General features: G+C 43.2%; 2 protein-coding genes across 2 annotated transcripts; both read right to left on the reverse strand.

Moving 5' to 3' along the window:
- Positions 1 to 2,393: 2,393 nt before the first annotated feature.
- On the reverse strand, positions 2,394 to 4,361 carry hoxa11b (homeobox A11b). The gene is made up of 2 exons (XM_026293645.1): positions 3,632 to 4,361; positions 2,394 to 2,706 (listed from the first exon to the last, which is right to left on the reverse strand). Exons 1-2 carry the CDS (start codon positions 4,233 to 4,235, stop codon positions 2,474 to 2,476), a joined length of 837 nt encoding a protein of 278 aa, XP_026149430.1. The 5' UTR covers positions 4,236 to 4,361; the 3' UTR covers positions 2,394 to 2,473.
- A 5,946-nt stretch (positions 4,362 to 10,307) lies between these two features.
- Positions 10,308 to 11,374, reverse strand: hoxa13b (homeobox A13b). Its single transcript, XM_026293943.1, has 2 exons — positions 10,741 to 11,374; positions 10,308 to 10,540 (listed from the first exon to the last, which is right to left on the reverse strand). The coding sequence occupies exons 1-2, from the start codon at positions 11,372 to 11,374 to the stop codon at positions 10,308 to 10,310; spliced, it is 867 nt and encodes a 288-aa protein (XP_026149728.1).
- Positions 11,375 to 14,023: the final 2,649 nt, after the last annotated feature.

Genomic DNA, 14,023 nt, shown 5'->3' on the forward strand with positions numbered 1-14,023 from the left:
GCATGTTTGCAACAAGCTGCACCAAAATATCCAAGTGAACAAATGGTTTATATAGAACAATCCAAATTTTCACGTTAGCAAAGTCCACATAAGAACCACACGACATAAATCAAATGTAGTGCTCATAAAATGAGGCATAATTTCAAACCGTATAAAGATTATTAAAGTTAGTGAGCTGCAAAATGCTTGGAATATAGAGCCTGATCTTATTTCTTAATGCGCATTAGTCACCCCAGGCCCATAACTTACGCAGAGCCGCAACCTGAGAAACTGCATTTGAGATATGTCTTTGAGAAATAAACATCTTTCCTGGTAGAATATACTTCTCTGAATGTTTACATTAATGCTTCGTACCATGACAACATCTGCAGGAGAAATGAGAAACAGTCTTCAGCTCAGTGCCTTTCAGGTGGATGTGAGCTGGTAGTAGAAAAATAAAACCTACACACGCCCTGAACACGCGTCAGACCCGCACACTGTAGCGAAAAAGGCGCTGATAATGTTTCTGTGCCTACCTTAATGAAATCCTGAGGTGGTTACATATTTTCAAGCAGACGGGTGCTGAGGCAAACTTCTTTTATATCTCAATTCACGGCAATGACATTGATCTGAGGAGCGCCACCCAGTGGGCGCAGAGAGCAGCTCTACACCGCAACGCAACACAAATGTGGAATATTCCTACCACGGGAAGATGCCGAAACAAATGACGCCGGAAAGGTCCGTGAACACAAGCTTTCAATGCTCCCAGCCGTTGTTTTTCAGCCCCTTAGTCACAGTTAATAACCTTGGTCTCAGACGCTTTATTGCACTACACTCCAAATGCTCCAGACGAATCCGCGTTTTATGGCCAAGTTACTGGAGCAACTGGGAGGATGTGCAGCAATCAAAGCTGAATTCCTGAGAGCTTCACAGGATGCACGGTACAAGGAAGGCATCAGGGCCCTTGTTATCTTATGGCAGGCCATTCAAGTTGTTTTCAGGGGCCTGGTGGTGAATTTAAAGCCACATCAACCTGATTTTACCCATCTTCTTATGTGCGCATGTGTCACTTTCCCTTCACAGTCCGTTTATTTGGTATGAAAAATGACGTAGGGTCTTAAGATTAAACCAGTTCAGATAATAAATAAACGATGGTACAGTTAGCATTACTGCAATAGTTGTCTGTTCATCTTTGCTCATCTCTTTATTTACCCCAGTGCCACTGCCTGGATGGGTCAACACTCCTGTTCTTAAAAATAAAACGCCATTTAAGTCTCACAAAACTAATCTGACGGGACAACAAGCACATAGAGATTCCCACTCTGATAATACGCCTTTTCTCATATCTATCAACAAACAAACAAACAAACAAACAAGTGTTAAAATACTTTCAGCATAAGCCCGAACATGCAAATGGGTCGAAAATCAGCCTTTTCCACACCGCCCCAGGAATGAATGAACCCTTTGTAATGGATCTCAGATTAAAACTGCAGCGGATCTTATTTCCAGTCATGGGGGAACAAAAAGCATCAGACCTACATATCATGCATCTGATACGATCCACGTGCTGCAATATAAAAGAAAATATGGGATTATGTTTCATTTGGGGATCTTTCTCTTTTATCAGCGGTTTGCCCTTTGGATGAAGTTGGACATTAATCCAACTTTACGGCCGAGAGCTCAAAAAAAAAAAAAAAACGCGCTGGCGCTGAGGGTCAAAGGCAGATGTTGAATATCAGTCTTAAAATGCATGAAATGAAGGAATTGGTATCAGATTATAACTTAACTCATTCTCTAACTATGCGACACTGGTCAGTCAGTTTTGGGTTCAGTTTCATCGCCGCCAACTGCTAATGTCAGATAAAACCTTTCAGTAATTCCGTAGCACACAAATCCATGTCCATTTATCGGAGCTGCACTTGTATAATAACGTTAGAAAAATTAGGAGGAAGAAACCAACTATTTTGATGGCAACATGTGTGGCTACACAACTTGCGTGTGCCTGCGTAAATTTGGAAGAAAATACGCTTCATTTAAAAAGAGAAAATAATATAATTTCTGAAAATACTTTACATAGATTGTGCTTAAATGTGGAAAATTAAGTTTAATTTTAGGGAAAACAAGGAGGGTTTTTCAAAATGCAATAGACCCACAATAATCTCCGTGATATTAAATAATAAGAAGGGGATTCAAACATCTGGTTTTCTCATCTAAACACACCAAATATGCAACCACGTTACTTTAAAATTTGAAAAATTATTGATTGATCAGGGAAGCCAGATGATACACCTGTAATAATTATATTAATAATAATAATAATAGTGTCAATGCTGTTTAATGACAAAATAGTGTATAAATAGTAAAATTCTTTATGAAGTCTGGCACAAGGAAAAAAAAAAAAAACACTCGTCATCCTGTGCAGGTAATGACATAGACGTGTAGTCTAGATGAGAGGGTGTATGGCTGCATGCCAGTGATAGTCTTTGTTCAGTTTTTATAGCAGGGGGGTTGTGGTGTAGTACTGTAAACGGTCTCTATTCAGCTTCTTCTCCTTCATCCTCCTGTTCTGAAACCAGATTTTGACCTGACGATCTGTCAGATTGAGCATCCGTGAGAGCTGCAGACGCTTCTCTTTGTTGATGTAAACACTGAAAAAGAATTCCCTCTCTAGTTCCCTGATCTGATACTTTGAATATGGACACCTCTTCTTGCGCATCCTCTGGCCACCTGGAATACAACAAAAAGCAAAGGTCACCACAAATGACAGCACAGATGCATCGCGACAACATGAAACCATGAGTCTGTTTCTTGCTTTGAAGCATCAGAGGTGTTCGACATGAGCGCTGGAGTTCAAGTGTTTCCTTCCTCTCAGGCCTACAGCATCGGGATTTGTAAACAGAGACCGGACCTGATACTGGGGCATGTTGGGCATGAAGAACTGCGTGTCAGAAGTTATGAAGACCTACTGAAATCTGTTTTTTAAGAGTGAGGCAGTGGGCCTAAACCAAACAGGAAGGATTATCACGTATCTGTTGTGCGCTTTTGATTTCACTGTGCGTAAAAAGCTGTTGTTTTAGTTTTAGTCCTTCTTGGAAACAGCTGCTGAATTAAATCCTCGCAAATCCAGTGAATTTGTAAATGTTTATCTTTAAATAAGCAACCAGGTTTAACCGTAGGTCTGGTCCAATGTCAGCTGCCCACTTTAGTCAACACAGCACAAAACAAACAGCAAATCCCAAAATATAAAGATTAAACACAAATATCACATGAAAGCGCGTGGACACACGTAGCGGAGAGATTTTGGACATATTGGCAATGTTGATGTTGTTTTTCCAAGAGCTTTCATAAATATGTATATAATTACACGGTATATACATATATCTATGTGTGTGTGTGTGTGTGTGTGTGTGTGCACATATGGAGGAAAAAAACATGGAGATCTGGTCTGAATCTTGGAAGACGAGCTTAACGCCAACGTCTTCACGGCCAATTTCAATCCCAAGCACGTGATCTTGTCGTTTATAACGTAGTTTTGTTATAGGGTAAATCTGCAGGCCTCCATAAACCTTACGTGCTTATAAAACAGCATATAAAAAGCTTTAAGAGGAACGCGTTAGGTTCTTCTCCTCCTTGCATTAACTGGGCTACTCACTGCTGCTTTTGCTCTGTTTCTCCTCGCTGTGGCCGGAGGACGACTTCGGGCTGCAGCTCTCCGCCGTGTCCGAGCCCGGGTGAGCCGGAGCGGGGCTTGTTTTTGCGGCGTCTCTGTCCGTGTCTACCGCTTGTGCTGTCGGTGTTGTGCTGCTCTCTGCGCTGCCGTAGGCGGTGTCGAAAAACTGGTCAAACGCCTGTGGCAGGACCCCGTTCCTGCCAACGCTGCCATAGAAGCCAGGGGTCGGGTTAGAGGAGCTTGGGTGGCTGGCGCTGGAGCTGCTTTTCACCAGGATCTCACCCCCCCTTGAGGTCGGGCTCGTCCATCCGTCCCTGTGCACGATGTCCTCGGTGTAGCAGTGTGATAGGCTCCCCCTGCTGTGGTGCCATTTACTGGAAGGATCAATGCCATAGTCTCTGAAAGCCACATCTCTCACGGACGGGACCTGTGACAGGGCTGAGGACTGGTAGGAGTATGTCATGGGGCAAGAGGACTGGCTTTGGGTTAAATAATGAGGGAGACCCGGGAAGTCTGCTCCGGAGACGTAGTAAGTGCAGCTCGGTAAATACATATTAGAGCCAGAGATCCGATCATCAAAATCCATGCTCTGCTGTGGAAAACGTCCTATAATAATCCTCGCATAGTGCCTACGCGGCGCTGCGCTCCAGTCACTTTGAGGCAGGCTGGAGGAGCAGAAATCCTTAGACGTACAAGCTGACGTGGGGATCCATCTCTATCCATTCCTGAGGGCCAAAGCCATGTGACCACTGGCACAAAATGACAGATAGCCTACGCCTCAACGTGTAGGCTATATGAGTCAACCAGTTAATAAAGTGGACCTTTGGCTTTATGGGAAGGGAAAAATACTGAGAGCATTAAGCATCGACTCAGTTCAGTTTGTTTTGAAGAAGCTAAATATCAAAAAACAGATGTTCCTCCCTCACTATACGCTGCTGGGTCTAATTCCAGCTGCACAGCTATAGAAAATACACAGTCTCACCGTTAAATCACCACATGGCCAAGTAGAAAAAATGATATCCAGCTGATGATCCTGCTGATTTTTAGATTAAAGTTGGTTCTAGCCTCACCCTCACCTTAACCCTCACCTTAACCTCTGCGCACACGTCACGACGCTTTAAATCCCTTTTCCACACGACGCGAACTTTGCTATGGATCTGAGGATCAATCCTTGTGCAACAGATGCCAGAAGTAGGACTGCAATAAAGAACTCCTTGAGCTTGATAAGACAGGTCATAATTAGGAAACTGCAGGCCTGCACCGCACATGCGCAAATCCATTTGGAAGCTGTTTTAATCCAATATTCGTGTTTTTAATGATCTCACCTATGAATTTATCGCCCCTCTATATGAATTTAATTTAGCTCTGCTGGCTATATATAGACTGATCTAGTGCGCAAGTGGAAACGTGAGTCATGCTGCACTTCTGTCAGGCCTCAGTCCAATTTGGCACCGCTAGACAAAAGCAAAACAAACGCGTGTAAAAGACAGGCGATGATTTCTCTTACGCTTATAAGACCAGAACCATTATGGCACATCAGCTCGACCCTGTTTCTCCAGACTGTGTTTAACTACATGCTGGTTTGTCTGTTTCCACATAAGAAGCCACGTAAAAATGCAAATCGTCTGTTTTAGGCCCGTATGTGAAAGTACTTGGGGCTAAATTCTGTTTCAACACTAAGCACAGGAGGATTCATGAGGCCAAACAAAACGGCTAGATAAAAACTAGAACAGTGCCAGAAGCAGCCTGGATGGAGTTGGGTAATCAGCTGATATATGCCCAGTGTGCCTTTGACGGTTCATGTAAACATGCTGGTGCTGTTTATGGCCTATGAATATAGGTATTTGCCGAGGGGGCTCCAGTCTTTGCATCGCCTGTTCTCTTTAGGCAACGCCCAGTATAAACGTTTGGACACGGGCTATTTCCTGCACTCCAACCTGTTTTCATTTGCCATCACTGTAACTGCGCACATGTGTCACATATCACTTACCCCGTTTAGCAACCAGAATTTAGTCCAAATTCACCTTTCATACATCAAAGCCTGCGACTTTGTCGTGCACAGGGAAGCATTAGTGCACGGTGTAACATTTCACCCTGCCCAGGTGGGTTTGGCTCCAGCTGATTGAGCTTCATTCAGCGGTGGTTATTAGGCTACTACACCGGACTGTTATTCATTTGGTGATTAAGATTGTCTTATGCATAATAAATCTGACGACACTTCCTGTTTTTATTCCTTTGTGAATTATTCAGCCACTCAAACGCAGCGTCAGCGTTAAGGCCGAGGCTGCAGGAGTGGCCCTGTTTGTCACATTAAACCCGCTGCCTTTTACGTCTCATAGCTTTCGAACAGCGTCATCCCTAAAACGATGGTTCCACAGGTTCACCAGATCCAGCAACGTATATTAGTGAATCTCCTCCTTTACCAGACTCTTATATTCTGGTGCATGTAAACAAAGGATTGGTAAACCTTGACCTCCAGTCGGTGACCTAATGCAAACTGCCTCAACAAACAAACATTTCCATAAAAATAACATTTGTTTTTGTTTTTCACAGAGAAGATATTCATTAGGCAAACAGAAATTTCTATGGGGATAGAATGATGGGGATTGAAGAACTGAGAACTGATTGGCTGAAAGTCAAGGCTGATCGTTTGAGTCGGTTTGAGACGATGAGACGCAATAAAGTTGGAAGAGAGAAAGAAAAAAAGGCGTAATCAACAATATCTGACATTTGTTCAGATAGTGTGTGTGAGAGAGTGTGTGTGTGTGTGTGTGTGTGTGTGTGTGTGTGTGTGTCAGTGAGAGTGTGTGAGAGTGTGTGTGTGTGTGTCAGTGAGTGTGTGTGAGAGTGTGTGTGTGTGTGTGTCAGTGAGTGTGTGAGAGTGTGTGTGTGTGTGTGTCAGTGAGTGTGTGAGAGTGTGTGTGTGTGTGTCAGTGAGAGTGTGTGAGAGTGTGTGAGAGTGTGTGTGTGTGTCAGTGAGAGTGTGTGAGAGTGTGTGAGTGTCAGTGAGAGTGTGTGAGTGTCAGTGAGAGTGTGTGAGAGTGTGTGTGTGTGTGTGTCAGTGAGAGTGAGTGTGTGAGAGTGTGTGTGTGTGTGTGTGTGTGCGGAAATGCAAAAGCTGTCGGTATAAATACATCCTATCCTCCACAGCCTGTGGCGCCTAATGTGGCTGTTTGGCGGAAGCTAACGGGGAGTTTAAAAATAAAAGCAGTTTTCTTGGTTTCCCTGAAATTTCTTTGATGGGAACTGTGGTTTAGCTGAACTGCTGTGTGCGCCTCATGGCTTTGCTGAAGTTCATTTCAGTATTTAGCCGAATGCACATGCACATTTAAAGGCACAACCTGCAATGTCTGTGGCCGAGCTGCCTTCATATTAAAACGTCTGTGCAACGGTTAAACGGGTGGATGTGTCTCAGCTCATCACTTCGGGTAAACAAAAATATTTGTGGTTTACATTTAGTTCGTCTTGGATTAAAATGAGCTCTAAATGAGGAGTGACTTCAGGTTTCAGCGGTGACTGTCGAAGGAAACTGGAGGAAACAAATCACCTGAAAGTCTAAACGTGTTGGTTTGCAGAACATCTGTGATGATTCAGGGGCCTGAAGAGGAGGCGAACTGCAAACTCAAAATGACACAGGTCGTTAACTGGATCAAGACTTTATGTTTAAATGAATTCAGCATAAAGACAACATTTTTTTAGCCATACTGACTCACCGCCTGTATTATTTCCCATGTAAGCAGCTTAATGTGCCGTTCAGACTGTGTTTCTTTCTAAAGTAGCTGCGCAGGATAATCTGGAGATTCGTTTTACTTCAGCTGGACCATATGAAAAATGCACTGGTTAAGAAGAAAACAAGTCATGTCAACATGAAGTACCAGCAAACACTTAAATGCTCGGTGTCATCAAGGTGTAAAGAAGCGTGGAGTCTGACTGCACAGGGACTGGGGGCTGCTCCGGAAGCAGGGACAGTTGGGTGGGTTTTTATTTTTACGGCTGAAGCTGCTGTAAAACAAAACAACGTAAAAACCCTAAAACTTTCTGGACTCACAAAGTCAGTCTCGTATTTATCCACGACTCACTGCCAAGTCAAACAGGTGGGAACACATACCTGGAAAACACACACACAGTGTCAGCTGCTGTTATTAAATTACTGCGGACTGAAAACTGAGACCAACATCAGGATAAAATACTGCAAAACGACGAGACAAATATTTTTAGTATCTATTTATGGACTTTGCTGTTTGTAAAGAGGCACAAATATCTGGAGGGATTTGATTTAAATAGAAAAAAATCAGTTTTGTCTGAAGTTCACAACACACACACACACACACACACACACACACAGTAAAATCATTAGTCACCTGCTTTTTAAATGAACTGGTCAATTTCAACAAAGTTTTTAGACCGAGTTTGTCTTTGTTGCTGTGTTGAAAACAACAACAACAACAACAAAAGGCTCCGAGCTCCTTTGGGCCCACACGGAACTATTGGCTGTGAGGGGGAGCAGGGCCACAGACCGACACGGGAGACACGTCAGGGTCCAGGAGAAAAACCGTCAGACCCCATCTCGACAAGGTCAACGCACATCCAGACCCACAACTCTCCATCACTCCCAAACTGTGGATCCGTGAGAACAGCCCAAGCGCCGAGGAAACGTTTCAAGTTTCTTAAATGAGCCAATAACCCGAGTCAAAAGGCCCGGCCATATAATCCACCGACAGCCCACCTCTCCGAGTGCTCTTGAGCAAGACGATAAACTTGCTGCTATTGTTAGTGAAATCACCCTGTGAGACTGACAATCACCACAGGGTGCTGTCTCGTTACTAGAACAAATGCTCCTTTTTATGTACAGACCCATCGCTGAAACCCAGCTGACGGTTCTGGCACGACGGGTTCTGGACACTTGGTAGGTCAGTGTCAGGTCCTGGTCCTGGGTTCGGCTTTTAAACCTGACGGAACAACATTGAATGTGAACGAGCTGATCAAATGGTTCAATATATAGAAACACACACACACACACACACACACACACACACACACACACACACAACGCTCTGTTAATTCTCAAAATGAAAACACACACCTCCTGTGTACAAAACAAACTCCACATTTTAACTTGTAATTCAAATGTCACTATCAATGAACATAAACGCACAAATTTAAAATTATTCTCGACAAAAAAAACAATAATTTATTGTGTTGTTATTTAGGCGCGCACTGCTTTGGCATTTCAAACGGATGAAAACTGAACAGAAAATATTTCATCTTTAATTTTGTTTTGTTAAATTTAGAAGCAGAATTAGATAAATTATATAACCAACATATATGTGAACATATTAAAGGTAATAATAACTTACTATGATCACAGTATTTCAAATCTATCATTTTTATATTGTTCCTATAATTTCTGAACAATTATTCTCAGTGATATTTGTATAATGGACCCACCCTAAAGAGATAAATTATTATTATTAATATTAGGAGACAGTGGCTCTTACGTTGATTGACAAAGCTACACATTAAGAGGTAAACTAATTTGGTTTAAAGTAGCAGGCATCTCTGACACACACACTGACACACAGCAGAGTAAATGCATCCCGTCAATGGACGCACAGTGCGATGACGGCGCCTTATCACTAGATGGCGACATAAACCCTTATTGTCTGATCGACCCCGCAGGCCTGTGGCCTCAGCACTGACTCAGTTCTACATGTTTCACCACGACTGGTTTTGGTCCAAAAGCCTAAACCGGGTTGTTTGGACTGGAAATGATGCAGGTAAATGACGAGATCACAATGCGTCTCTCAAACATTTATTGTGAAAAACTTTGGCTATTGCAGTCAGAGAAGGGGGAGAATAGATAGTTGCATTCACACAGTATTTACATGTTTAAATATGCCCACGATTGAGTTCGTTCTGGGCTGACTGGCAGAAATTGCATAGGTCTTTAGGCAGTTGACAGGCGAGTTATTCCCTGCGAGTAAAACCCTGTGTTCTTAAAATAAAATAAAATAAAATAAAATAAAATAAATCAGTGATACGGATAAGTCCAACTTTAAATGAAGTGATTTCTTCTTTTAAAGTCGGGGTGATGTAAATGTTGGTTCCAACACCTTTGACATGGTGGAATAGAGCCAGTTTATCTAAATAATTTAATCAGGTGTGCACCAAAGAACAGTTTTAGGCTACACGCTCAGTGTATGGACGGATATTTAATCTTTCCTTTCAGCTCGAGTTAATCCATGAAATATAATTTCTGAGATTCGTTTTCTGTTGTGTAATTTTACGTGTTGCATGCACGTAAATCCCAGTGTTGATCACAGATTAAAGGTTTGTAAGGGCCAAATACCGCATGTTCTTTAAACTGATGCCCGTGGCCTCAGCTTTAATTGCTGTGCTGGATTAAGGGGAATAAAAGCGCAGGACTGAGTTGACCGAGTATTTGAACATCATGCATCCATCATCATGAATCGCCTTGGTCAACATGTTGCAGACCATTTCCGATCTCCTGTCAACGGGACGCATTGACTGGTTCCAATTAAAACTGGAGGAAGGAAATGTGCAAGTCAAAACAGAGCCGCTCTGGCGACCAAGACGCCGTTCATAGAGTAATAAATATTACAGTTTTTTGGATCCGCCTTTCACCTCTTTTCCAGAGCTAACTTTTGAATTTATTGACGATTTTCTTCTCCTTTACGCGCCTGTTCTGAAACCAGATTGTCACTTGTCTCTCTGTCAGATTTGTCTGCGCGGATATCCGTCTCCGTTTGTCCTTGGTGATGAATTTGTTGGTGGCGTACTCCCTTTCCAGTTCTTTGAGCTGCACCTTGGTGTATGGCACACGTTTCTTTCTCCCACGGCGGATGGAGCTGTCTCCACCAGATACAGTGTCTGTGGAGAAAAAACATTAACGTCACATTTTGATCTGCAGCTTCACAAAACGAGAAATATTTTACAAGCACTACATTTGAATTTGTTTTCAGGGGCGTTTTGCAGAAAGAAACGTGTTTTAATTCGAGGCTGCATGGACATAGTGACTTTGGCAGCTTTTATTGCACACCCTGCATGTTTCTGTGTTAATGCCAAAATACCTTGTAACGAGGACTTCCACAGAGGGTTTGACTGTGGTTGCTCCTTGGTGCAGTAAACTTGACCACTCCAGCCATTAGTGATGGCCCAAGGCTGGTAGGGCTCCATGGGCAACAGAGACTCGTGTCTTGGCTCGGATGGAGCACTCAGCGCAGGTACGACAGGGACGTCCAGGTAGCTGGGTTGGTAGGGACCCGAGGAATAGCCCTGATAAAAAGCAAATTCTTTCGCCCTGGTCGAAAACTCCTCACCGGTGACTGACGAGTCCATGTATTTATCGCCATAACCAGAGGGCTGCGCGCAAGCCTTGACGCTGCCGTGGGACATCCTACACGGGTAGTAGCTGCTGCCAAAATATCCATAGGGCAAAGACGCATTGGGCGAGCTCTGAGTGGCAGAACAGGGGCTGCACTGTTTGCCAGGCTCCCCCATGCCAGAGACTGGCACCTCACTCGCAGTGTAGGTGGTGCTGGGAGCCAGCGAGGTTGGATGCGCTAACAAATTCCTGCACTGGTTCGCAGCAAAATTGCCTCCAGTAAATCCTTCCATGTTCTTGCTTCTTTCATCCAAGGCGCTGTCGTAGAGAAACATCACCGGGTCAATCCAGCGCGAGTGGAGGAGCAATGAAGCGGTCATAGCATGCCCTACATCGAGACGACCAACTCTTTTTCAAAATCCCCTCGAATGAACAGACACAGGGACTCGGGTAGAGTAACGACACCAACACGCCTGAGTGCATGAAGATCGCAAGGTTATTGGTCAGGGCCAGACACGTGATATGCAAAGACGACGATAAACGTGTGGGCTTCAGATAAGGCAGATCAAGCTGTATGCTATGGATGTTAGGAGCCGATGTGCACCAGCTTATCCAAAGAAGCCCTGCGCGTATTTTTTCATCTGAACCTGGATGGTGTGACGTGATGTGAAGGGAATTTTGGCGACCATGTCTGCCTGAACAGATTTAACTGACGAATTCTCTGATGGCTTAAGAAAACTGATATGTGAGGGAAATGCGTGTTTTTTCGTTAAGATTGACGCAAAATTACGATTTAAACAGTTTCTACTTATAAAGAAAGGCAAAGGGGCCTCAGATGGAGTATTTGGATTCACAATTATGTAGTTTTCGTGTTTAATGAGCTTTTAGTTAAAGTGCAGTTTCACTAATTTCCCATCACATTCTTATGTTTCTTAAACCGACTTCGTTAGAGTGAAAGTTTTTTGTTCAGTGGTCACACAGGAAAGTAAATCTCTCTCTCTCATACTGATACATGCAAAGTGCATATCAGAACAGTTACACATTGAATTGTCCCACTTGTGTAAATGTATAAACATAAGCTCATTATCCACAAAAAACACAAAAACAAGTCCAAGCTACATTTGTCCGGACTCTTCTCCATACGCGTAAGACGCGGCTGGAGGCCAAGGTCAAGTTGAAAGTTTTCCGGACAAAAAAAGCTGCAACTAAATACGAAAATTCACTGACATAGTTTTTAACACAACCTCATCTTTTTTTCGCTCTCTCGTGTGTCTTTATTCTTTAATCAGACTTTGGAATTAGAGGATATGATGTTGGCACTTAATGACCGAACCCAAAGCTCTAAAGGACTGATGTGATCCTCCGAACTGAGTAAAAAAAAGGTGGTTTTCAGTAAAATAAACCTTCTTCATCATGTCTACATGTCCCTGCGCAAAATGTCTCCATAGGTTGGCTCCTGTTTTCGTACGCAGAGACGCAGATGTGCGGCATAAATACAAATCCATTGCGTGCAGTGCAAGAATAAAAAGAACATGCTTGTGATTCAGGCTTTGTACAGCACAAACACATTCAGTGTCCTGTGACAAAGACCTGGACAGAGATGCGAGGATTAAGATCGATCGGTGTGACACTAAATAATGGTTTAACTTTAGGAATCCATCGTCGTTTTATATTTGCCTTTAATTTTAGGCCACAGGCGCAGGGGCATGTACACGCGCGTAAAATTGAGCACATTTAAAAAATCATTTAATAGAATTTTCTCAACTTTTGATGCTGTAAATCTTTATGGCCCGAGTTCAGCTTGTAGGCAGGAGTGAGGTGTAGTCTGCGTTTCAGGAAAGAAGTAGGCCTAAATTGTAATAAGTTCATGTCCGATATCCGTTTTTTATTGCGTCGTTAAAATGACCGACCTTGGATCGACGAATCGGCATCTTATTTAACGCAGCACTACATTTGGGAAAGAAAACTTATTTTTCTCTGGTTGGACAGGCGTCATCTCTGCCACGCGGTTCACACATCAGAGAGCAGAGGTCTTTCTAAACCGTCTACAGCAGCTAATCCAGTTAAAGGGAAAATTATGAGCCACGTCTAGACTGCAAAAGAAAAAAAAAATACATTTCACTTGTTCGCTTCATTTCCATTTGTCGTGAACTCTCGGACGCGGCGTTTACGCAAAGGACAACATGTTTAAAGGACCGACACGGAGGCGGAAGGCGAAGTTAAAACTAACGAAAAATCATGTTCCCTAAAAGTTTCATGAATAATTTCACTTTTTCAGTACAATTTAAAACGGCAGTGCCCGAATAAAACGTCTGGATTATACAAATACCATCAAATAAATCAGCCGATTGCTCTGAACCGAATCGAAGGTTCATTTATTATTAAAATGAAATGATGCGGATGATATTTTGATGTGGACAGAGAGTTCATGTATTAAACTCTGAACAGCGTTAGTAAAAAAAAAAAAGCAGGGACTGTTCTCGTTAGTTTTCCCAACACTATAGAGCCATAACAGAGTAAGGCAGAAATAAAAGCACAAATAACTGAGTTAAATATGATCAAAGCACTTTAGTGACAGGAAACTTTCAAATCTAATTTCTTACAAGTCGAGACAAGCAGATGCAGATCTCGGTGCAAAATGTCATATATCATATGACATATGTCATACTCGGTTGTTTGTAAATAAACAAGCTGCGGATGAGCAACAGCAGTGACGTGCGCGCTGCGGCGCATGACGTCAGGGTGCGTGTGTCAGAGTCTGCTGGAGGCCCGAGACCAAAGCGCTGCTGTGTTTGCGGAACATATCAAGCAGATGACAACGCGGCTCTCAGGCTACAGTGCTTAATGGACTTTTTATGGGTTGTCTTGTGATCGCATGACCTGTGGCACCTCGGCCCCTCAGTGGCTCTTGGCAAACCAGATCAGAAACATGCAGCACCCCCCGGTCGGGCCTAAGTGGGGATAGAAAACCAGTGCACATCCCCAAACTACTGAGGCGGCTGCGTGGGCGAACAGTCTTTCGCAACATA

The sequence above is a fragment of the Mastacembelus armatus genome, chromosome 16, assembly GCF_900324485.2.
Source record: "Mastacembelus armatus chromosome 16, fMasArm1.2, whole genome shotgun sequence".
NCBI classification, from domain to species: Eukaryota; Metazoa; Chordata; class Actinopteri; order Synbranchiformes; family Mastacembelidae; genus Mastacembelus; species Mastacembelus armatus.

Bases quoted from the DNA above. Each gene is read 5' to 3' on its own strand.
- hoxa13b (XM_026293943.1), bottom strand. From the start codon at position 11,374: ATGACCGCTTCATTGCTCCTCCACTCGCGCTGGATTGACCCGGTGATG. The intron at 10,541-10,740 runs GTATTTTGGCAT...TTTTCTCCACAG, and splicing joins GTGGAAGTCCTCGTTACAAG to ACACTGTATCTGGTGGAGAC.
- hoxa11b (XM_026293645.1), bottom strand. From the start codon at position 4,235: ATGGATTTTGATGATCGGATCTCTGGCTCTAATATGTATTTACCGAGC. The intron at 2,707-3,631 runs GTGAGTAGCCCA...GTTGTATTCCAG, and splicing joins GAAACAGAGCAAAAGCAGCA to GTGGCCAGAGGATGCGCAAG.